The sequence below is a fragment of the Berghia stephanieae genome, chromosome 4 (genome assembly GCF_034508935.2).
Source record: "Berghia stephanieae isolate SIO BIC M18660-M18661 chromosome 4, UCSD_Bste_1.3, whole genome shotgun sequence".
In the NCBI taxonomy this organism is placed as follows: Eukaryota; Metazoa; Mollusca; class Gastropoda; order Nudibranchia; family Aeolidiidae; genus Berghia; species Berghia stephanieae.
This window is the reverse complement of record NC_088363.1, coordinates 16,481,277-16,507,015: the sequence shown is the minus strand read 5'-3', so window position 1 is coordinate 16,507,015 and position 25,739 is coordinate 16,481,277. Positions and strand designations below refer to the sequence as shown.

The 25,739-nt window shown below is 35.2% G+C and overlaps 2 protein-coding genes across 4 annotated transcripts in view; one reads left to right on the top strand and one right to left on the bottom strand.

Moving 5' to 3' along the window:
- The window catches only part of LOC144970111 (carbonyl reductase [NADPH] 1-like), a 33,009-nt gene extending 30,551 nt beyond the window's left edge, over nucleotides 1-2,458 (top strand). For all 3 annotated transcript variants that reach the window (XR_013644904.1, XM_078909346.1, XM_078909347.1), the window contains exon 8: nucleotides 1,226-2,458. Coding sequence is in view for 2 of the 3 variants with exons in the window: in XM_078909346.1 (XP_078765472.1) it covers nucleotides 1,226-1,326 (101 nt within the window). In the remaining variant the exon portion in view is untranslated. The remainder of the gene's footprint in view (nucleotides 1-1,225) is intronic.
- A 1,271-nt stretch (nucleotides 2,459-3,729) lies between these two features.
- Nucleotides 3,730-23,855, bottom strand: LOC144970113 (discoidin, CUB and LCCL domain-containing protein 2-like). Its single transcript, XM_078909348.1, has 5 exons — nucleotides 23,324-23,855; nucleotides 22,430-22,541; nucleotides 15,334-15,455; nucleotides 9,108-9,272; nucleotides 3,730-4,849 (listed from the first exon to the last, which is right to left on the bottom strand). Exons 1-5 carry the CDS (start codon nucleotides 23,361-23,363, stop codon nucleotides 4,620-4,622), a joined length of 669 nt encoding a protein of 222 aa, XP_078765474.1. The 5' UTR covers nucleotides 23,364-23,855; the 3' UTR covers nucleotides 3,730-4,619.
- Nucleotides 23,856-25,739: the final 1,884 nt, after the last annotated feature.

Sequence of the window (25,739 nt, the reverse complement as noted above, 5' to 3'; positions counted from 1 at the left end):
AAAAACATTGACTATCGGTACACAGAAAGGCTAATGGTAAACAACTCAGTGGAAAATCATTAGCCTAAGTCAACGGATAAAAAAGTAACGATGTATACTTTCTTTTGATCGCAAGTATATGTAATAATTTTTGTTGTATATAGATAGTATGCGCTTGGCTAAGAAGCTCACAACATTGTCATCCGGAAGTATAAGGGACCAACACACAAAACTATGTAACTTTGAACGTTTATAGTCTGGTTAATACAGTTTCGTGAGAATTACTCATAAACGCAGATGGCAAAAACAATAACAAAGACCTGAGTGACGTCAACTTCGTTCTATCTATATTAAATGTTCAAGTTGAAGAGTTTATTTGTGGACTTTGGCCGGATACCCTGGCTGGGATGGAAACACAGTCAAATGTATAATTATAGTTTTGGGAGATCATGATATTTTTTTGTCTTGTAATTCATCTCTCTGTTATTATACCCTGTAATATTTATTTATCTAATATTTATATATTTATCTCATTTTCTTACTTTTTACTGACGCTGATATGACATAAATGTGTTGCAAGCGCCATAAAACCCTTAAAAACATAAAATCAAACTGTTTATCTCACATGAATTACCATGTGTTGGACAATAAAAATTATTATTATTATTATTATTATTATTATCATTATTATTATTTATTATTATTATTATTATTATTATTATTATTATTATTATTATTATTATTATTATTATATTATTATTATTATTATTATTATTATCATTATTATTATTTTTTTTATTTATTTTTAGGGTTTTTTGTGTGTGTTTTTGGGGTTTTTATTATTATTTTTATTATTATTATTATTTATGATACAGTAACCAGGGGTTTGCACTGTACTTACTTATCCTCTTGGTTCCTTGGTGAAGCGCAATGTGCCAATTGATAAACATGTAATCCAGTCTTTATGCAATATTTAATGGAGTGAGAATTGCAGAGCAGTCCACCTTTTTTAATGACATGACGCCAGTCAGGCGATATTATAATTTTTCCGGACAGAGACAACTCTGTTAACGGCCAGGTACTCATTTTACACCTGAGTATGGTGAGAGAATGTGAGTAAAGAGCCTTTACCAAGGACTCAACTATGCGACGAGCGAGGCTCGAACTTCTGATCCGAAAGCGAGTGTTGTACCACTTGACCACATAGCCACACAAATTCAGCTGTATCTTTCATATATTCTTTCAGGTGCGGAAACTCCAACTTACTGTGCCACTTTACCTCCTAGCATTGACAGTCCCAGAGGAAAGTTTATCCGTGAGAAAAAGATTGCTAAATGGGAAAAGTAATTCTTGTCTTTACCTAGTCTTCTGTTGAGTTTTCTAAACATGGTTTACACTACAGTCCATCGTTGGATGTACATATTATAACAATGTTTGATTACTTTTTCTTGTTACAAATTTTGTACTTATATTTATATTGTCCCTATCATGATGCTTGTGAAAGTTTTGAGGTTCGTATCTACAAAATACGCATTATATCCCAGTGAAATTGTACACAATTGTTTAAAGAACCCATGACTTAAAACAAAATATTTTTTTTTGTAACTTTGTAACAGCTTTGATCAAGCATTCTACATCTTAACTCTTTTACTTGCTTTAAATATATTATTATAATAAAATAACACATTCAGTTGCAAATATTTATTCAGCACATTAAGATTTTCAACCTACTCCCAGTAATTGTATTTCATATACAATTATGCACAAACCTAATCATCTCAGTGTTTTTGTTTGATTTGGTGAATAGACCGGGTAATTACCATAGCTATGATTCTGGACTTAATAATTGTTTCCTTCAAATCCATTGCTGTACAGTGGAGTCCACATGAAGTCAACACTCTTAACGTCAACTTTTGCTTAAAGTCAATACCTCTTATAAATTGGTCCCAAATTTTCTGCTTCTTTATCTGTGTTTCATTGAGAATGGATAAAATCAACCTTGCTTAAAGTCAACTAATCTTTTTGGTTCGGTGGTGTTGGCTTTATCTGGATTCTACTGCACTTTCTTTTCTTCTTCGTCTTCTTTTCTTTTTCTTTTTTTTTTTTATGCATTAGATCAACAAGAAAGAATGACTTTGAAATAATTTTTAACTGAAAGTCCTCATGCTTATTGACCAATCCACTGTGCTGTACATAAGGTGATTTATTTTAGTTTTATCGCAAACTTTTGCTTAAGATTAAAATAAACTATGAACTCAGTCTCAATTTCTCCTACCTGAATGTTTGCAAGCAAAATCCATGAAGAAATGTGATTGCTCGTGTAAAATTTCATTTGCATACAGTATTTAGATTTTTTTTAAAAAATAGATACGAGTCTCAAAGCGTGTTTTTGCTACATAGGTTGAACAACATAACCTACTAAGCCTTACCATGTTATTGAAAAATAATCTTTATAATAAAAATTATTCTTACCATTCCATGCCATTGCTTATTTTCTTTTCTGTCTGATGATATCATTCAATGATTTTATTTATTCTTTTTGACAGCATGCCTAGTTTAAAATATATAATATACTTATATTTTACTTATACCGGTGGGATTTTTTAAAAACTGGTACAACAATACAAACTCTTGGTTAAAAAACAATACCCTTGGGCAACAAAAACATTATCAAACCTGTTTTTAAACATTTTCTGTTCTTAAAGGAGACCTAATAGTTAGATTTAGAACGCCTTTTTTTTTATCTTACTTTCCTATTCTCATTTTCCCCTTGTGATTGTGTCAAAAAGTGATAAAAGTGATAAGGCAGATTTTTAGTGCCAGTATATTTACAAAGACGAGTCTCTCTTTTATCATAAGACAGGATAATAAATAAAACACATATTTTATTACTGAGTGTGGTCTTTGTCCTACCATAGTGGGCAGGGAGGCACTTACTGTGTCTTCTATTCCCTTATATCTTTCCCCCAACTTGCTTTCTGTTTTTGTCTTGGAATGAGATTACTTGGTTTCGTCCTGGCCCTGGTTGCAGTCCTTAGCTGGGATGGATAGATATAGTTTTGGGAGATGATATTTTCTCCTTGCATATCATCTCTCTATTGTGAACTGTTATATTTTTGCTTTAACAATCATCATTTATAAACATTTGAGTGTGTTCCTCTTAGTGGGGACCGGCACTTTGTCTGGATAAGACTTTCAGGTGATATCAAACTTAGTATTCCGATAATGTGCTCTCTGAGTCTACATCTGTTCCCTATTTGAACCATTCCTCGTTGCTTTACTTTTTCTCGTGTGCTTTTTGCTTGTTAGAATTTTTGGACACCCATTTCTTTCTTTTTTACTGGTGACTGGCGCTGAAACGACCTAAAAGTGTCGTAAGCACAGTAAAGCGCTGAAGAAAAAAACAGCTAACTTTCACTAGATCTAGTAGACCCATCTATTAAATCACTGCTGGTAGAACAAAAGGTCAAAACAATAACAACAAAAAAACCCATCATAACCGTACCAGGTACTTACCACCTGTCCCTTTGCCCATAAGGCAGGTGCTCTGCCAACTGAGCTGTTCTCCGGTTAAAAATCATAATTTTGTAAGTTTATCTTATTTCTATCAACAGGTACTTCAGATCATTTTCTTTCGTTATTGTTAAGTCATTTCCTGTTTTTATTGGAATTATTCATTTACTTTATACATATTCTTAACATTAAAAAAAAAAAGAAAAGAAAAGTAAAGATTTTTCATTCTCCATCCTTTGGTGTATTTTCCCTAAGTCCATAGCGAGAAAGCACGATTTTTCATTCTCCATCCTTTGGGGTATTTTCCCTAAGTCCAGAGCTAGAAAGCACGATTTTTCATTCTCCATCCTTTGGGGTATTTTCCCAAAGTCCAGAGCTAGAAAGTCGGGGAGCCTCAAATTACGTGTTGAGATTGGGAATTGATCGGTCAACTTTTGTGATGAATAAAATTAATGGTTGATAGTGTTAAGCTCTGCTCTTCATATTACTTGGCCTGCCTCAACAGCATTGGACACACTTGATTATTATATTCTCTGTGGTAAAAATTGAATTATCGTCTGCATTAAGACAGCTATAAAGTCATTAAATATAGAAAATTTGCTTGCAACCATAAATGCATTTACTGTACTGATTTTTTAAAACGTCAAATTATTTTGAAATGCATTTTCATTTATGCGAATAATATTGTCAAAAAATGGTCATATTATGTATTTTCTCTCCTACTGAACGCAGTGCATTATTTCAGACTTCCTTGTGAGTGAGCAATAGCAACTAAGAAGAGATAGATGAGTTTAAACTCATCAAAATTCATTCGCCCTTAACCAGTTGACTGCCGTCCTCTGGAAAACTTGTTTAAACATTTGGCCAGAAGACTCATCCTCCAAATATCTGTCGATTTATTAAATGACTCGTCTTGGCAAAAACTCTCACCATTTGTTAGGGGAAGCTAGATGGATATGTATCCTTTTCCATGATATTATAGTGATACCATTTGATGGAGAGTAGTTTTGCATGAAATATTTTTATATATGCTCTTTACGAGAAACATTTTCAGGCATCTTTTAAAAAAATTTTAGCAAAAGGCATCCCTGGTTAATAAATAGAGAATGAGAAAGAAATGGCTCATGTCACAAAGCATTCTTTGTTTCTGTCTTTTCACTCGGTGCTGGCAAATAACACTGCAAAATTCTTCTCTCTGTCATTGCCTCGTCCTCGTCCTTGTCTCTTATTTTAATCCTCATGTTCACCCGCACCAGAAGTCGCAATCCATACAAGGCCAACAAAAGCAGGACTCCACTCAGTCCGAATAGGATGTAGTTGACGATTGTGTATTCTGGGTCCCTGAAATCTGCGTCCACTGTAAGAAGAGGAGGAAAAGGAAAATGTATGACGCATTTTGATTCACCGTAAACAAAAGACAGTACTCGCTGGGTACAAGCACGCTCTGTGGGAAAAGACAAAAGGCGTGCTAGAATTTGAGCATGCCGGAATCTAATGCTCATGGGAGATAACGACTTAATATATTGATAAAATTCGGTCACCCAGCTCCAGACTGCCGTATTGCAGAGCATACTGGAATTTGGCGCGAGTTAGAATCCAGCGAAGACTGCTTTGACCAAGACAAATATGAGAATTTTGCTTCATGCAGCAGCATGAGACTTGGAGCAGATAAGATGCATAACAAAACAAATGGCATTATGGCCCTAATGAGAGAAGATGTAGAAGATTTTGTTAAGGTATGAGGATAATCACATTTATATATTGCAATAATAAGACATTTGCTCTGTCTATTCACACGCATAAACACACACATACACTCATTATATATATATATATATATATATATATATATATATATATATATATATATATATATATATATATATATATATATATATATATATGTGTGTGTGTGTGTGTGTGTGTGTGTGGAAAATTGGATTTTTAGTAACACTAATGCTCCGAACAGTCGTCACCAAAGTTTTCTTGACGTTTACCATTGAAATGAAGATGGCTTGCTTGTAACTTGTATTTATATGAGATTGATTAGACATGGTGATTTTATATAAAAATAAAAAGTTTCATCAAATCTCATAGAAAATTGAGCTTTGAGCTTTTATATAGCGCAATATCCACTAAATGTGCTCAAAGCGCTTTACAAGGGGTCCCTGGTCAACAGTAACATTTAACATGTGGGACGGGGACATAACGCCTGTTAGGCGATACAAAGACAATGCTGTTAACAGTCAGGTACTCATTTTACACCTGAGTACGGTGAGAGTATGTGAGTAAAGAGTCTTTTCCAAGGACTCAACTATGCGCCGAGCGTGAGGCTCGAACCCAGGACCTTCTGATCCGAAAGCGAGTGTCATACCACTAGACCACATATGCCATCATTTTAGCTCGTAAGTTGTGTGTCAACTTTCCGGTTAGCGAGTGTATGACAACAAGATGGGAGTACTTGCATTGAGTCGATACCGTTTAGTGGTTCCTCTCATTAGTATTTTTATAGTACAATCAATATCGTAATATATATATATATATATATATATATATATATATATATATATATATATATATATATATATATATATATATATATATATATATATATATATATATATATATATATATATATATATGAACCATTTTCCATTCTTAAAATTTGGAAAGAATTCTACGGTAAATGAGCGAAATATAAAGGATATTAAATGCAGAAAATATCTCTCCGTGCCCAAATAAGAAGCTCTGGAGTTCTGTTACGAAGTCGAAAAATGTATTGTCTATTAAGACAATAGAAACCGAGTCACTTGAATCGTAAATTTTGACTTGATCAAATTATCATTTTTATTGAACGGGCACTGTTCATTGAACGGACAACGTTGCTAGTAAGTATTGGATTCAATAATCTGATGTCACGCCGCCTGGCAACGGCGGCCATCTTGGTAAACAAAGAAAATCATTACTTTTTATTCTTCATGCTGGCTAGAACTTTTCATATGCCTTGTGATCGGAATGTGTAAAAGTCAAAACATGATCAAATTTGTGACCCTTCGCCTCAAAACGGTTTTAAGTCGGGATGGTTAAGATGTTGAAAATTGAATTTATTGCCAGAAATATCAGACTTGTGTTGAGTTTGTATGATTTACTGAGGAGAATGGATACCATATTTTAAGTTGCCAATGCCAACAATTTATATTTTTGACCAGTTTAACATTAAATTCGGCCTTTAAGCATATGGTTCGTTCCGACATAATACCGTTTTGAGACGATGGGTCACATTTATGGGTTTTTTTTTCCCTCTGGATACGCTTTTATGCTCGCCGGAGAAATATTTCATACGGCGCCGGCCATTGTTCCGATAGTTTGGAGCCAGTGTTACTAAGTTACCATGCGTCATTAGGAAGGAAGTGACATTACGACTGTTGAAGAGTATTACTAGTACTTACATAACAACCCCTTTCACTATTACTACTATGATGCTGACGCCACCAATCAACAATGTGGCCATCACTAAAATACCATAGACCATATATGAACTACCTCCGTAATTAATTTTTATCACGCCCCCTCCCCTTACACCTCTTCCGCACTAGGACAGGACTGTCCTGGGACAGTCCTGTCCCAAATCTGTAACATATAGAATTTAGAGAAATCTTCCGCACCTATTGGGACGGGACAAAACAGTCCCGTTGTGTCCCAAGCCGTTGTGAAATGCTACAAAATCAACGGGACAGGACTGTCCCAGTCCCGTGTTCATATCGTTTGTGATAGTAGAAAAATATAGCAGACTTCCGCACTAGGACAAAAAAGTCCCAGACTTGGCGGCGCCGTGTCAAAATTGAAATGCCTGTCTTTATTTTCTGCATCCTTACTACTACTACTACTACTACTACTACTACTACTACTACTACTACTACCACTACCACTACTACTACAACGCGCTAACCATGGGCCATCTTGCCTCCTAAGCTTATAAATCCGGAACTTATCCATGTTTCTGTAGCGTTGGGCAGACAGATAAGTTTAAAATTTAAAAAAATAAAATTCCCTTTTTCATCCCATAGGGGAAATTTTTCTCGGGTCTATTCCAAGGGAAGACTGGAATAACACAGGCGTCAGCCGCAATGCAGCGCCGCAAATTGAACTAGGGCGAGGTATAAACCAGGCGTCAGCCGCAGTGCAGCGCCGCAAATTGAGCTAGGCGAGGTGACTTACTCAAGGCAACACAGTGCATCAGCGGGTGATCGAAATGATGCCTTTCGGGCACAAAGCAAAGACCGTACCACCGAGCCATGCTGACTTTCTATTATCCTCTTGAATGATGCTAGTCCGTCAAAGATTACTTTCATCAGCGAACTGGTACTCAATTGCACCTGGGTAAAATGAGGTGATTCCAAGAAAGTCATTTTAAGATAAGATCGGATATCACCATAGAGTCTACGGAATTGACCCTTGAGCAATCTTTGGGTCATTAAAATATGCAACCTCTATTTCATCCATTACCAGTAGTAGTAGTGGTGGTAGTAGTAGTTGTAGTAGTAGTGGTAGTAGTAGTAGAAGTAGTAGTAGTAGTAGTAGTTGTAGTAGTCGTAGTAGTGGTAGAAGAGGTGATAGTGGTGGTGGTAGTAGTAGTAGTAGTAGTAGTTGTAGTAGTAGTAGTAGTGGTAGAAGAGGTGATAGTGGTAGTGGTGGTGGTAGTAGTAGTAGTAGTAGTAGTAGTTGTTGTTGTTGTAGATGTAGTAGTCGTAATAGTAGTAGTAGTGGTAGTAGTAGTAGTAGTAGTAGTAGTAGTAGCAGCAATAATATTACTCTTGCCATAAGAATATTTCATGATTATATAAATCTTATGTAAACAATCCCATTGTACAGTGTAAAAAATCATTATAGTCATGTCGTATCTTATGTTGATTCATAAAATGTGAATTATTAGAGTTGTACCAAGGACTTATTTTTAAAATTATTAATTTATAATTCAACCTATTAAATAACTAATCTATTAATTAGAAGATTTTACATTATTATTATCACCATTATAATTATCATTATTATTATCATTAAATTATAATAATAATAATAAATAAATAATAATTATATATTATTATTATTATTATTATTATTATTATTATTATTATTATTATTATTATAATTATTATTATTTATTATTATTATTATTAATCATTATGATGATGATGATGATGATTATTATTATTATTATTATTATTATTATTATTATTATTATTATATTATTATTATTATTATTATTATTATTATTATTATTATAATTATTATTATTATTATTATTATTATTATTATTATTATCATCATCATTATTATTACTATCATTGTTTGCCTTGCTTTATTATTGATTTTATTTACTTGATTTGTTCATGAAAATATTATATTCTTCAATTGCCTACAAATAAACTTTAGAATCTTGTAAAAAAAAAAAAAAAAATAATGCATTCGCGCAGGTGTGTCCTGGGACAGTCCTGTCCTAGTGCGGAACCCCTTTTGAATAGAAGTTTTCTCCAGTGGGACAGGACAAATTTGTCCCGGGACAGTCCTGTCCTAGTGCGGAAGAGGGTTTAGACATTATGCATTGTTACACTTACACACATCCTCTGCCCAAACCACTATCTCAAAGCCAGTGTGCTTATCCCCGTGTGTGACAGAGGAGAATTGAACGATGGCTGCTGGCAACGACGTCTTGTGAAGAACGCTGGTCTTGTCGTATGAACCACACATGGATAACAATTCGTAATGGAAACCTGTGTGACCTTGAAATAAAAACCGATATAAATATAAGTACAATGGCATCTCATTAATCCGAACATTTCGATCATCAAACAAACGAGTCCTTAGGTTCAAGCACATTGAGTTTAAAATCTCAAGAAGAAGAATATGATGATGATGATTTTCTACACGTCGGCTTGAACCAAATTAATAAACATGTTTAAAGCAAAAGAAACATACATTTGCCTTAGTTTTCGTTCAGCTAGTTTTACTGTAGCGAAACACGATAATTCGGAAATTCTCTTTTCTGGATCTGAACACATTTTCCTGTAGCCAGCAATGCAAACTATTATACTAGTATGTCCACCAACATTGATAAACAATGGCGAGAAGACAAAAGACATGAATCTCTTTCAATGAGATCCCAATTCGCTCAACGGTATCAGGAACGTTCAAAATTTCAAACGGAGAATTCCAAGAGTCTTTCTTATTATATTTTGTTGATGGCTTTAATTTCCTGCTCAGTTGGTAGAGAGCATTCTTCACACGCAAAGGGACAAGATCGATCCCGGGTGCAGTCGAAATTTTTTTCTGACCTGCCCACCGCCCGGCAGTGAATGGGTAATTGAGTCTGTTAATTGTTAGATTTGGCGGAAATTACTTTGCGGTAGACTACGTCCTATCCAATGGACAGCAAGCAAATGCCATTGTTCGTGTCACGCTACAGAGACCGTGATTAACTCCGGTCCAATGCTCTGAAGGACTGCTTTTTAAAATATAGACTGTTTGATAATGCAAAATCGAAATTTAATTTTAAGTAGAGTACAGAACTAGCTGGATTCTACCAAGCTCTCGGGTGTAACCAGAAAGCTTGCTATAGAGCAGTAAAGTTAGGTGCCCCAAACGTAAACAAAGGTCGAGAAGCACGTGGCAAACCACATGTTCCTGTCTTGACAGCTCACGTTCCAATGTAAATAATAGAAAAAAATAACCTTTAAAATTTGGCTGTTAGGTGGCAAAAGAAACACATATTCATAAATACTCGATCATGCATCAAATAATGTCTAGATATGGATATTTTATGGAACAAAAGGTAAAATTTTCTAAAATTTATCAAAAGTTACAGTCTATATATTTTTAGACCAGAGCAAATTATTGCGCTGGTGTGAACAAAACGAGAATTATTCGGAGCCTGATTTTCATAATAATTTAGCCTTATATTATTATTTCTGCAACTGTTAGATTTTATGTAAACATATTTTCAATACTGAAAGTGTATTGCCTACAACTCAAACTACAAAATTGGGAGACCTATATTGTGCGTAAATTATTCCGGTCCCTAACGGAAATCACTAGCAACTTGTTATTGTTTACGTTTGGGGCACCTAACTTTACTGCTCTATAAAGCAGTAAAGTTAGGTGCCCCATACGTAAACAAAGGTCGAGAAGCACGTGGCAAACCACATGTTCCTGTCTTGACAGCTCACGTTCCAATGTAAATAATAGAAAAAAAATAACCTTTAAAATTTGGCTGTTAGGTGGCAAAAGAAACACATATTCATAAATACTCGATCATGCATCAAATAATGTCTAGATATGGATATTTTATGGAACAAAAGGTAAAATTTTCTAAAATTTATCAAACGTTACAGTCTATCTATTTTTAGACCAGAGCAAATTATTGCGCTGGTGTGAACAAAACGAGAATTATTCGGAGCCTGATTTTCATAATAATTTAGCCTTATATTATTATTTCTGCAACTGTTAGATTTTATGTAAACATATTTTCAATACTGAAAGTGTATTGCCTACAACTCAAACTACAAAATTGGGAGACCTATATTGTGCGTAAATTATTCCGGTCCCTAACGGAAATCACTAGCAACTTGTTATTGTTTACGTTTGGGGCACCTAACTTTACTGCTCTATACCTAGACGATAATTGATCCTTTTTAAATATTTTTATTTCCGGTGGACTGAATAGACAGCTGTGTTTTCAGTCCACTGGTGGACTGAAAACACAGTTCCTAATAATAATACCAAGGAATTTAATTCTACGAATAATACACACATGATTTATTTATAAGTAAGGAAAGAGGATGTGTGTATGTGCGCACGCGCGCGGCCGTGTATGTGTCGCGCGGCCGTGTATGTGTGGGTGTGTGTATGTGTGTGCTTGTATGTGTGGTTTATTTACTAGGCGCTGCTGAGCGCTTTACTAGTGGAGAGTAAAGAGCTATATTTATATAAATAAATAAGGCCAAGCTTTCATGCAGTTTTGTTCTGAGACCTTTTCGATTCTATGGGGAAAAGATTGAAAATAATGAAAGCCTTCAATAGGACATTGTCTTTTCCTTTTTATAGCGTAATGATTATCTTTCTACCCATTGATTTGTCTTTTTTTTTTTTCTCTTAAAGTTTTCGTTAAAATCGAAAAATAGTAGGCTCGTAATGTTGTGCCTCGATGCATTTGGATTTAATGTGGTTGTTCAATGTTTGGTATTCTGCAGACCCTCTGTTGCATTTTCGTCTTTCTTCAAATAGGTTTAGAATTTCATTTGTCATCCATTCCTTTTTGCTGTTTGTTTGAGCTATTGGTAAATGCTTTTCTGTAGTTGCTTTGACACACTTTTGGAATATATCAAATTGTTTTTCACATTTTTCGTTATCAGGTTCACTTTGGCTTTGTATCATGAGTGCATTTTCAAATTCTTCTCTCATTTTTGTTTGTATGCCATTGTCTTTGCATAACCTGTAATCCCTCTTTATTCTACCAGCTGTTCTCTGAATAGCTTTAAACTTTATCCTTACTGTACAAACAACTGGGACATGGTCACTGTCTACATCGGCGCCTGGGTAGGTTTTGCAATTTAATATGCCATTTCTGAATCTTGATGAATCTGCAGAATACCAAACATTGAACAACCACATTAAATCCAAATGCATCGAGGCACACGAGAACTATCTAGACTGGAAATGCTGCGAAATCGAAAGAGAATACAAACCCAACCCCCAACAAGCTCACCAAAGAATAAAAGAACTATCAGGGAAAAGGAAAAGCAAAGCAGCAGGAAGTTGTATCCAAAACAAACAAGGGGAACTGCTATTTGAAGAACAACATATAGAAAGCCGATGGGTAGAATACATAGGCGAACTGTACAATGATCCAAATAGAAATGAACCACCACTGAAATTCAAAGAACCATTAAGCGGACCAAACATCACCAAAAGTGAAATTGAACATGCCATGGAACGAATGAAGGATGGTAAAGCAACAGGCCCTGATGAAATATCTGTAGAGGTATTAAAAAGCCTAGGAGATCTAGCAATTGATGAACTTCACATATTATTCAACAATATATACAATACTGGGAAAATTCCAGAAGATCTCTGTAACTCTATTTTCATAGCAATACCAAAGAAAGCAGGTGCAGTCAGATGCGAAAATTTTAGAACTATAAGTTTAATAAGTCACATCAACAAAATACTGTTGCGTATAATTACCAACAGGCTAAGGAATAAGATTAACCCCGAAATCGCAGAAGAACAATATGGATTCCAACCTGACAGAGGGACAAGGAACGCAATATACCTCCTCCGTGTTTTAAGTGAAAGAGCTATACAGGTTCAGACCCCACTATACCTCTGTTTGTCGACTACAAAAAAGCTTCTGATAGAGTACGCCACGAAGAAATACTAAAACAACTGCACTCCATTGGCGCTGATGAGAAAGACCTCAAACTCATGCAAACATTAAAACTACACCCAGCAGGCATCTATCAAAATCGGAAACTCTACAGGAAATTCCATTCCTATTAAGAAAGGAGTCCGTCAAGGTGTGTTGCCTCACCAGATCTGTTTAATCTATACCAAGAAACAATCATGAGGGGCATAAATAATATGGAGGGAATAAAAGTAGGAGGTCACAACATAAATAATATAAGATACGCAGACGATACGGTACTCATTGCAACATCAGAAATCCAACTTCAAAAGATTGTTGACAAAGTGGTAGTAGATAGTGAAGCCAAGGGAATGGAAGTGAATATCACCAAAACAGAATGCATGGTAATACAGAAAAACCCCGAAAACAACAACACCTGCAATATAACGATTCACGGCGAGCAGCTTACCAACGTAGAAAGTTTTAAATACCTAGGTTCAATAGTGACAACAGATGGAAGATGTAACCGAGACATACGAGCCAGAATAACTCAAGCCAAACAGGCCTTCATGGACCTGGGAAACATTTTGAAAAACAAACAGATGTCGTTCGGGATTAGATTCCGAGTCTTGAAGTGCTACGTGTGGCCAATCTTGTTCTACGGATGCGAAAGCTGGACTACAAATGCAGAAACACAAAAGAACATTGAAGCTTTTGAAATGTGGTGCTTGAGAAGGATGCAGAGAATATCGTATACCGCACACAAAACGAACGAAGAAGTGCTAAAACAAACATACCAACAAAGGAAACTAATGCCCTTAATAGTGGATCGACAACTATCCTTTTTCGGACACATAGTAAGGAAAGATAAGAATGAATACCTGGCAAGTTGTGGAAAAATACCTGGTAAACGCGCCCGGGGGAGACAAAGAAAAACACTCATAGACCAACTGAAGGGCTTCACCAACCTAACAATCCAAGAGCTGTTTGAAAAAGCAAGAGACAGGGAGGAATGGAGAGAGATAATTCATGCAGTATCCAAAGCCTGGACCAGGCATGGAACCTAGAAGAAGAAGAAGAATGTTGTGCGTGAGGAGATTTGAAAACGAATCCGATACCTTTCCATAGAGCAGTAAAGTTAGGTGCCCCAAACGTAAACAATAACAAGTTGCTAGTGATTTCCGTTAGGGACCGGAATAATTTACGCACAATATAGGACTCCCAATTTTGTAGTTTGAGTTGTAGGCAATACACTTTCAGTATTGAAAATATGTTTACATAAAATCTAACAGTTGCAGAAATAATAATATAATATAAGGCTAAATTATTATGAAAATCAGGCTCCGAATAATTCTCGTTTTGTTCACACCAGCGCAATAATTTGCTCTGGTCTAAAAATAGATAGACTGTAACTTTTGATAAATTTTAGAAAATTTTACCTTTTGTTCCATAAAATATCCATATCTAGACATTATTTGATGCATGATCGAGTATTTATGAATATGTGTTTCTTTTGCCACCTAACAGCCAAATTTTAAAGGTTATTTTTTTCTATTATTTACATTGGAACGTGAGCTGTCAAGACAGGAACATGTGGTTTGCCACGTGCTTCTCGACCTTTGTTTACGTTTGGGGCAGCTAACTTTACTGCTCTATAGAATCCGAGCGTTCTGAAATCCGATGCTCACGGATTATGCGTACTGGAGTAAAACGAGTACCGTACCGTATTCCATTATATCGGTCTTGACGCTATCGGGATGGCAAATTATGTCAAGTTTTTCCGGCCTTTTTCGTGTTTTATTTTTTTGTTCGTTTTGTTTTTTTTTGTTTTTTTTTTTGTTTGCTTCACACCTCAGTTCTCAGCAGCTTTTCATGTCTCCAATAATTTATAAGAAAGGTCACTTAAGAACCTTCTTCCTCAAAGGAGAAGGGAAGTAGTAATATCATTGGAAATGGTGCAACAAAGGCCCCATTCTTTCAAATGAGAAGGGAGAGTTAAGAAATGTTTTTGTTTGCTCACTTACAAGATTTGTTCTAGGTGAGATGTCATGTTCCTCTAATTTTGATTTTTTTTTTTTTTAATTTTATTTCGAAAATCATATATTATAGCATCCCTGTACTATGCTTTCAGGTAAAATACTCATAACATCCGCCAGCCATATTAAACATACCAACACACAAAACTGTGTATCCGTTAACTTTTATATCTAATCTTATTGACATAATAATTTAGTGAGAACCAATCATTAAATTGGGTGTCTAAATACAATAACAAAGAGCTGAGTGACGTAAATTTCGTTCTTTTCTTTATACAAATAGGGCAAGAGAGACATTATAAATGCTCATTTTGTTTTATTCAGTATCGACATTTTCGGTTTAAATGATTGCGTGAATTAGGAAATAAATAAACAATGACGAAATAGTAATAGATAAATTATTACCATCTATTATGGAAAATATGTCTTTATAGCAGAACATGCTGGCCTCCAAGTCGAAATGCAAGAACTGAAATACAATCACATCCCCTTGGGTGGCTTCCACTGACCATTTGCAAGATACCGGTCTGCATATTATGGAAGTTAATGATGACGATGATGTATAATAATAATAATAATAATAATAATAATAATAATAATAATAATAATAATAATAATAATAATAATAATAATAATAATAGTTATAATGATGATAATAATAAAAATAATAATAATAATAATGATAATAATAATAATATAATAATAATAATAATAATAATAATAATAATAATAATAATAATAATAAAAATAATGATAATAATAATAATAAAAATAATAATAATAATAATGATAATAATAATAATAATAATAATAATAATAATAATAATAATAATAATAATAATAATAATAATAATAATAATAATAATAATAATAATAATAATAAAAATAATGATAATAATAATAATAATAATAATAACATTAACAATAATAATGATATAGCGCATACAAATATGATGAGGTTATGCCCTATGCGCCTCACATTGTTTAACAGACTTTACTATTTTTTTAATAACAAATTACATAACGCCCTCAGACATGGATTCCATGGGGTCGAACGGGCCTTATAAAAGTATTTCCTTTAGAATGGCATTTTGCAGTTTCTTCTGTTTATCCACAAGTGATTGGGGGACGGGCGGAAAGTGCTTTGCGATGGGCAAGCGTTATACCCAAAGGGTAACAAATAATTATTATAATATTATTCTGCGTTTAAAGTCACAAAACATGGGGCGCGGGGGGGGGGGGGGGGGGGGCGGGCTTTGAATAACTACTGAAGGAATACTTTGGATCTATTCTATTCTTAGTAGTAGTAGTGGTGTGGTAGTTGTAGTGGTAGAAGAAGTAGTAGTAGTAGTGGTAGAAGAATACGTAATAGTAGTAGTAGTAGTCGTCGTCGTGGTGAGTGTAGTATTAGTATTAGTGGTGGCGGTGGTAGTTGTAGCAGTATTAGCTAAGCATGCTAAAAGCGCTTTAACATGGGTCCCTAGTTTTTTATTAATAGCATAGTACATAACGCCCTCAGACATGGATTCCATGGGGTCGAACAGGCCTTATAAAAGTATTTCCTTTAGAATTGTATTTTGCAGTTTCCTCTGTTTATCCAACAGTGATTGGGGGACTGGCGGAAAGTACTTTGCGATGGGCATGCGTTATACCCAATAGTCCATGATCCACTGATACCCCCGCCCCCCCCCCCCCCGGGAAGGGGGTGGGGGGACATTTTGAGTCATATACCATTGGAAAGCTTATAAAATTCTCTATCAGATCCCGGTTGTCTCCTCATCAAAAAGTGACCACATAAGAAAGTTATGGCCCTTTGATAGATTTTTTTACAATGCGTTATTTCCCCTGATTGTCAAAAAGAAATAATACATTATACATCAAACGTGTAAATTTAGATACCATTGATTGAGACTGACATTTTGATGTTTTATATTGTATTTCGTGGCAAAACAATAATTCCTATGGAAGTTAATGACCTTTAAAAACAGTGAAACGGTTAAAAGATGTGAAATTTTATACAAAATTACAAGAGTACATTATGTACTTAAGTATCGGTTGTTATTTTTATATAAAGGACACACATTTTTATTTTAGAACGTTTATATTGTATTGTGTGATCAACAATATCATTTCATGCAATAATAGTACTAAGTATTATATCATCTCCCTTGATGTTCAACAATCCCAGAGTTATTTTGCAGTTACCGTGTTGGAATACAGTTATTTAGTTTAATAAGTACATTGCAACATATCGTACTGAACATATAATATCATTTAAATATTTGAGTTGCATCATTTAAGATAAAATTATATTCTTTTACGTTTACTAATCTTCGTCACTTGTGTTGTCAGAACTCGAATAGCATTCAGAATATGCACTTTCATCTCCACTGAGATCACTACTTTCACTTGAATTTGAAATATGTGATTCAGAAGTAAGAATATCTGTCAGCTCTATGGGAAACATTTTCTCACAGCAAGCGATGGACAGTGTATTGTTGCAACGCTTCCAACCATGAAATTCAACTGGTGGTAATTCGGGAAATTGTTGCAAAGCTCTTTTCCAAATTCGAACTTGCTAATTTACTCGTTTTAAATGCAAGTCCAGTGATTGCTGACACGGAGGCATCATACTTAAGTCGGTACTGCTTTTGTGAGATATAACATTGTTCTTTGTATGGAACTTTGAAAACTCGTTGATATCGTAATTCATTGATGCTTTCATGCTCTGAATTGTAAATCTTACACACAAACTTTTCAAGCTGGCATTTAACTTCATCTGTGAGATTTTCGTGTTCATCAATATCCTTCATGGCAGTCTGTGATTCTGGATCATTACATAACGTTTTTAACGGCCTAATTTTGCCTTTGTTCAGAAACGCACTAGTTGAATCACAACTTGCTAGGGCATGAAATCCAAGTAAAGATGGAATTATATCTCCATTGACACTCTGGATAACATCATTTATTACGACAAAACGCCTCTTGTCACCAACACCAGTATCAAATACTATTTCTAATGGAGATAATGCATCAGCAAAATGAAGTAAGAGGAGAACGATATCTGTATCAGTGGACCTCACAATAACTTTTGATGTAAAGTCATTTACTTTAGAAAAGTTTGCATGTAAAACAATTCGAGTGTCTGCTTCTTCATGGGTTTATTGTAAGTGGTAAATAGGAAGTTGGTCAGTTATTTTACCATCCTCGGTAGTGAGTAGCTTGTTTTTCATTATTGCAAAAAAAAACTTTTCCAATCACGGGGTACTTTTGTTGACATGCCTTTCAAAATAATTGTATCAGATGTGCCACGTCGAATGCGTTTTGTGTATTTGATGGAATTTTCTTTGTAAAAATCAGTCACAAAATGAACAACTGGTACTTTTGGAAGACACAAAAATACTGTCTTAGCCAATTGTCCAAATGTTTCCGGAATAGTAGTAGTGTCGTATGGTCTTCACACCTCCTAGTGTGACTCATTCAGCCATTTGATGTAGTCGTCATCAGCCTTGTGGATAGCAGGATAGCCGCCCTCTATGGATGTTGATGGACAGTGAAGTACCACATGGTCGATGTCCTGATTTGGAGCGTTACAGGCTTGGCATGTTGGTGTTGTTATATAGCCCCATTTGTGGAGATTAGATGCTGTTCTACCGTGTTTAGATCGTAGTCTGTTACAGGAGGGCCACTGTTTTCTGTTTAGTGTGTAGAAACCCGGAGTGGTGTTGCTGTAGGGTCTTCGATTAGATCACTGTTTTTTGGTTGTTTTTCTCCCATTCAGTTTTCCAGCTATCAGAGAGGTCGAAATGTTCTTTTTTGGATTTGTAGAACGGTTTGCGAGATTTTAGGCGTGATGTTGTGGGGCTGATTGGGTGATTATTCTGAGTGGAGTATTTGATGTTGTTTTCTCCAGTCGGTGATATTGTTTTTGTGTCGCCTCTTCTCTTCGGAGATGGGGAGGGGCAATTGCGCTCATTATTGGTAACCACGAGGTGGGAGTTGATTTCAATGTGCCAGAAATTGTTCTCGTGGTGTTATTTAGAGCGGAGTCTACTATTTTGGTGTGAGTGGACCTTGCCCAGACAGGGGCACAGTATTCTGTTACACTGTAACAGAGTGCTATAGAGGATGTTCTGAGGATTGATGTGGAGGCACCCCAGGAAGTTCCAGCAAGTTTTCTAACGATACCGTTCCTTTTCTGGAGTTTATGTGCAGTATTTTCTAGGTGTTTCCTATATGTGAGGGACCGGTCCAGGATTACGCCGAGATATTTTGGGTGTATGGTAACGTAGAGTTATTAGTTGTGACATTTATTTGTTGGTCAGCTTGATGGTTATCTAGATGGAACAGAGTACTGACAGTTTTTGTGGTATTCATTCGAAGATACCATTTATTGAAGAATGATTGCAGAATGTTGTTGTCGTCTGTACGCGTTTTTTCAATTTGTTTAAGGTCGTTTGATTGCCATGCAATTGCGATGTCGTCAGCATAACCAAATTTGAAAGCTTTAGTTTCGGGAATGTCGCTTATATAGACGTTGAATAGAGTTGGTGCTAGAACAGGGCCCTGAGGTACTCCATTTATTATTGTTCTTTTCCTGCTGGTCTTGTCTCCTAGGCAAACTTTCCGGAATAGAAATGCTCTTCAACACACATCATAGATGGAAATGTTTTGCTCCATTCACTCATTTCCGGAATAGAAATGAGTGAATGGAGCAAAACATTTCCATCTATGATGTGTGTTGAAGAGCTGAATAGCAATACCATGCGTTGAATGTGTTGTTCCAGCACCAGTCATCGTCTCATCTGACAGGTCAAAATTGTCCCAACAGAAATGTGTTACAACATTTTCGTATTTAAGAATATCTGGTGGTGTAGCATCATTTGATAGGTTTATACTGCTAGCTATTGCTGTCTCTATTTCAAGTGTACGCATGTATGAAACACAGTGTCCTAATCTATTCAGTGATGTCACTTACTTTGCACTGCCTGTCAAGTGGTGTATGGACATAGCGAGTGTAAGGGCTTTTGGGAGTTGCCAAGCTCCATTGGTAATACAGAAACACACATCCTGGCCAATGGAGTTGATTTTTCGTTCACTTGAAGGGGTAAGGCGTTTAGTAAGCAATGTCCGTAAGAAGTATGACAACTGTTTTGGAATGATATCATCAGAACTGTTTATATAATCGTTTGATGGAGGCCATTGCACCGGAGGAGCTTGTTTGTGTGCATCAATCACTATTCGACTCAAAAACAATGCAACATCTTTGATTTTGTTGTCCATTGATGAGGAGCATTCGTAAGCATATGATACAGTCTCAGGAGTTGATAAGCTATCACAGTATATTATTTCAGTTCGATTGCCAGATGTCCTGACAAACTTAATGCGATATCCGAACCAATTTTGGATTTTGAATTTCAATTTTTGAGTTTTATAGTCAGGATTATGTTTTTCTGGAAAGTTGTCTTCCATGTTATTTCAAGTATCTTCCTTTGAGCATAGACATTCTTTCCACACATAGATTATTAATTATCTGGTTTTCAATGTAGTTTTTTTAAGTATTCAAAGGCCTTATCGTGAGCATTTTTCATATCAATATCATCTTGGTTATTTGACTTTCGTACATGTTTCGGTCGTATATAGGCTTTTCGACTTTCATCATGATATTGGGCTTCTTTAGCAATTAAGTCAATTCCAGTAATTTTTCCAATCATATATTTATCATTATTTCTGGCTGCTGCTTCTTTTATACTTTTTTTCTGCTGCCACTGTCTGACATTTAACACGTTTTGCACGTTGATTAACACCTTTTCCTTTACGCACAATCCATTTTTCAGGGTTTTTTTCCACAAAACATACATTCATTTGGGAATAATACCATTTCTCTAGTCGGACGTCTTTTTCTGACAGTAACACAGTCACCATCTTTATCTTCAACTTTCCTTTTACGAGAAACTTTTGTGTTGATAAAACGTTGGTTGCATTTTCGATGGAAACCGTGGGTGTCATAGATTGGGTGTGAAGGAATATTATCACAAATATTAATGAAAGTGCTGGTCGAGCAACTGGACAAATTCTGAGATGAAATAGTCTGTTGTATTTTATTCCACGAGGTTATAGTTAATTGTTTTACTTCATCGTTTATACTAACAGAAGAATCATGAATGATACAAAAACGTGTTGATGCTGGAAATGATTTCCGATTCCGGCAAGACGACTTTTTAAATTGAATTGGTTTTTCGTCCATGTTCAATTGTTAGTTTTGTATTGACTTTGGTGAACTATTTAAGGCATCTAAAATAAAATAAACAAAAAGTTTAGTAATTTTACTAATATAATACTTCATTACTGATAAAGAACAAAAATTCTAAACATGAAAAGAACGAAAATTTATTTTCGAGTTATTTCCCTTGAATTTGTAAATTATCTGTCATTTTAAAATATATCACAAAAATTAGTTAATTTTTTCAAGAATGTCACAAAGTAACATAAAAACTTCCCAAATGATAGATGTGCATTTCAAAGTCAGTTATGTTTCAACACAACCAAATTTAAAGGAGAAATAACCATTCAAAGTTGAAACAATTAAATGACTTATATAAGGGGAAATAACTAGAAAATCGGCTGTAACTCTTATGTGGTCATTTTTTGATGAGGAGACAACCGGGATCTGATAGAGAATTTTATAAGCTTTCCAATGGTATATGACTCAAAATGTCCCCGATGGGGGGGGGGGGGAGGTCCACGCCCGATGGATCATGGACTACAAAGGGTAACAAACAATTATTATAATATTATTCTGCGTTTAACGTCACAAAACATGGGGGTGGGGGGACTGAATAACAACTGAAGGAATACTTTGAATCTATTCTATTCTTAGTAGTAGTAGTAGTAGTAGTGGTAGTAGTAGTTAGTAGTAATAGTGTGGTAGTAGTAGTTAGTAGTAATAGTGTGGTAGTAGTAGTCTTCGTCGTGGTGGGTGTAGTATTATTGGTGGTGGTTGTAGCAGTAGTCGTGGTGGTGGTGGTAGTAGTTGTAGCAGTATTAACCAAGCGTGCTCAAAGCGCTTTAACAGGGGTCCCTAGCCAACAGCAACACTTAAACTATGTCAAAATACACATGACATTACATTTTTTTTTTTTAGACAGACATCGCTGTTAATGGCCAGGTACTCATTTTACACTTGATTACGATGATAAAATGTGAGTAAAGAGCCTTTTCTAAGGACTCAATTCTGCACCTTCAGAGCGGGACTCAAACCCAGGACCTTCCGATCCGAAGGCGAGTATGATACACAATTTTAAGGATTTTGAAATTATTAAATCCTTCTAATTCTAAGTCTAAGGGTAAATTGTCGATTTTTGAAGTTAACTATAGGGACATTATTTCCCTTTTAAAAAAAAAAAAAAATTAATAAAAACGAATTTTTAACTTTTCAAGTCGTAGGCTAGGCCGGCGTTCAAATAATATGGTCAGCCTTTCCGATGACGTGGGTACCAACCTGGGGTAAGTGTTCGGATAATTTGGAGATCGTATGTATTGCTTGGTATAGTTGGCTGACAAGGAGTATCCCTCGTTAGGACAGCTCGAATCGGTGCTATGGATTGCCGTTGCTGGGAGGTTAAAATTGATAATGATTGATGATGATGGTGGCGGTCGTGGTGATAGTGATGTTGAAAATGAGATTATTATGATGATGATGGTGGTGATAGTGATATTGATATTGATGATGATAATAATGATGATGAGATTATTATGATGATGGTGCTGGTGGTGATAGTGATGATGATGATAATAATGGTGATGAGATTATGATGATGATGATGGTGGTGATATGATGATGGTAATGATATGATTATGATGATAAAGATGATGATGGTGGTGGTCGTGATGATGATATAATGATGATGAAGATGTTGATGGTCGTGGTGATATTATTACTATTACGATGATGATGCTGATGTGGTGGTGGTAAAAATTATTATAACATATTTTACCCACCGTCTCACACGTCGGGATGGTTTTTTTTTTTAGATGCAGACAATTGAATTGGTGGTTCTACATATGAAACACGGGGTGTCATATATTATAATATATAATATATAATATATAATATATATATATATTATATATATATATATATATATATATATATATATATAATAATATATATATATATATATATATATATAATATATATATATATATTATATAACACCCTGTTGTCAAGAAAATTGGTTATTATACCTTTCTTTTTTGACGCTACTGAGACTGGACCTCTTCACTTGAACTTAGTGCAACAGGCCCATGCCAAGTAGTAGTGGTGGTATAGTAGTTGAGGAGTTAGTAGGATAAAGAAAGGAAAATTGAATTAAAGAGTTTATCATGAACTCACCGAAAATCGCAAAAAGAAAATATCGTCTATTTAAATCCATTGTTTCGACTCTATAAATCCAATGAATCACAGGTCCTGAGCTGTCAACGTCGGTAGAGAATGTGTGGGGTCTGGTCAAGTTATGATCGTTTCATACCTGATGAACCTTCTCTTCTCCCCCAGAATAGTTCGACCCGTTAAGTACCTCCGTTTATCTGAATATTGTTACCTCGTTGGCCATTTTTCTTTATTATAGTACAGCACTCAAAGCCTTCCACACAACATTGTCAACAGTGTTGCCCTTTGTTGGTCTGGCAAATTGTTTTGTTGTTTTTAAAAAAATGTTAAATCATATTACCGGTGTTGGATTTAGAAACCTAATGACTAATGTGATTAGTGCACCTGTATCCATATATTTTAGCCACAGCCTTAATCATTTCCTGAAAGGCTACCACAACACTTGGTTAATCCCTTCCTCGCTGTGTTAATTCTTTAATCCTTATTGTTGGCATCGGCCACAATAAAAAGTTAATTGGTGGCGAAAACATATGTAAGCGAGCGTTCACATATTACGTCATCAAAAATTTGCCCTTTTTAGACCCCCCCCTCCCCCAAATCATCACTTGTCATCATTGACCTGACCCCCCCCCCCCCCCCCCCCAACAGATGATGACGTCATCTAATTTAATAAAAACTAAAAGATAATTTTAATTTCACAATATTTATTATTCGTTTTTCAAACCATAAACATTGATTATCAACGTTTGATAAAACACATTCAGACATTTTATTAATTTCAGAAACTGTTTATAATTTATGTTTTACGATACAATGGGGACATAAAATTTAAATTTGCAAAGATAAAATCTAACAAACATTATTTAAATTAGGCTACTTGGTGCAGGTGCTATTTAAAAAAATTCAGAAAGTGTAATTTAAAATAGTATAGGAGGCAAATTATTTTATAGCATATTAGTCTTTTAGTGGAATGAATTTCTGTTTCAATTTCCAAACATAAAATTAATTGATTCAAAAATGTTTCTGCCTTGGGCCTCTGGCAATGTACTATAAATAGTATCATCAATTTCATCTTCATCGTCATCATTTTCTCCCATTTGCTGTTCTTCTTGTATGCCGCATTTTCGTGAATGGTCTTTCATTGCTGTGGTCGAGGAGTGATACAATGAACATTTAGGGCAAGTTCGCCTTTTGAGAAGTGATACCCCTTTCCCATCTTGTTTCTTGAGAGATGGGCAATACTCATCATAGCAATTTATCTTTAGCTGTTTTGAAAGGAACAAACTTTGAAATAGGCTTAATTTGCCTATGTTTTGATGACATCATCTTGGTCTGACCCCCCCCCCCCTCCCCCATGTCAACACATGTCAACATTTGGTAGACCCCCCCTCCCCCCCTAGCTGATGACGTAATATGTGAACGCTCCCTAAGCGAGTTTGTTATAACGTGCCTTGGGCAATAAGCATTGAACGGTATAGTAAAACCAACAAAAAAACAAACGAAAAACTAAAACTAAAAAGTAAAAAAAAAAATTTAAAAAAGAACTCCCCCCCCCCCCCCCCCCCCCCCCAAAAAAAACAAAAACAAAACAAAAATAATAAAGTCTAATGGTAAGACTCATTTTTTTGTCACAGCTTGGAGTCCCGTTACGGCGCTTCGACAAATTTAGTTCATATCAGCGCCAGTAAAAAGGATGAAAATGGGATAGTCAAAAAATTCTAGATTTACAATTGAAAACACACAAAAAGCGTGAGACAAAGGGGACTACACAGTTAAATAGGGAACAGACACAGAGTAAGAGTCCAACAAGCACACCATCCAGACAACCACAGAATTCCACCATGAGGGATACGTGTACACTCAAATGTTTACAAAATATACTAAAAACAAAACAAAATAAAGGTACACAATAGAGAGATGGAAATGATCTCTCAAAACCAATACTATACATTCATTGTTTCCCTCATTTGCCACTAGGGCCAATACAAAATCCGAGTAATTTCATTCCAAGACAAAAAGTTACATGGCAAATGAAGTGTAGGGGGATACAAGACACAGAAAAAGTGATTGCTTATAGGGGGAAAAAATCTTATTTTAAAATACACCCCCCCCCCCCCCCCCCCTTAAAAAAGTAATTAAAAAAAAGAAAACTTAAAAAAAAAAGACTAACACGCATATAACCAACAAACCAAACAAACAAAAACTTAAAAAAATATTACCAGCTATACTTGCACTCAAGAACAAGTAAGACCAGAAAAGAAATAAGAAAAGCAAACAGCATTGTACTTATATCCGTATTTCTGGTCTGAGATCTTATTATATCTCATCCAGACACAGGCAAAGCATTCCTGCCGCCAGACTGGATCAACGGAGCCAGGAAATGTTGAATTTGAATCTATTATTATTATTACACGTGTAT

What these genes read in the sequence shown, in the direction of transcription:
- LOC144970113 (XM_078909348.1), bottom strand. Translation starts at nt 23,363, where the DNA reads ATGGATTTAAATAGACGATATTTTCTTTTTGCGATTTTCG. An exon ending in CATATTTTCCATAATAGATG is followed by an intron (nt 9,273 to 15,333) that starts GTAATAATTTAT and finishes TTTTATTTCAAG; the next exon opens with GTCACACAGGTTTCCATTAC. An exon ending in GGTTTGGGCAGAGGATGTGT is followed by an intron (nt 4,850 to 9,107) that starts GTAAGTGTAACA and finishes CTCTTCTTACAG; the next exon opens with TGGACGCAGATTTCAGGGAC.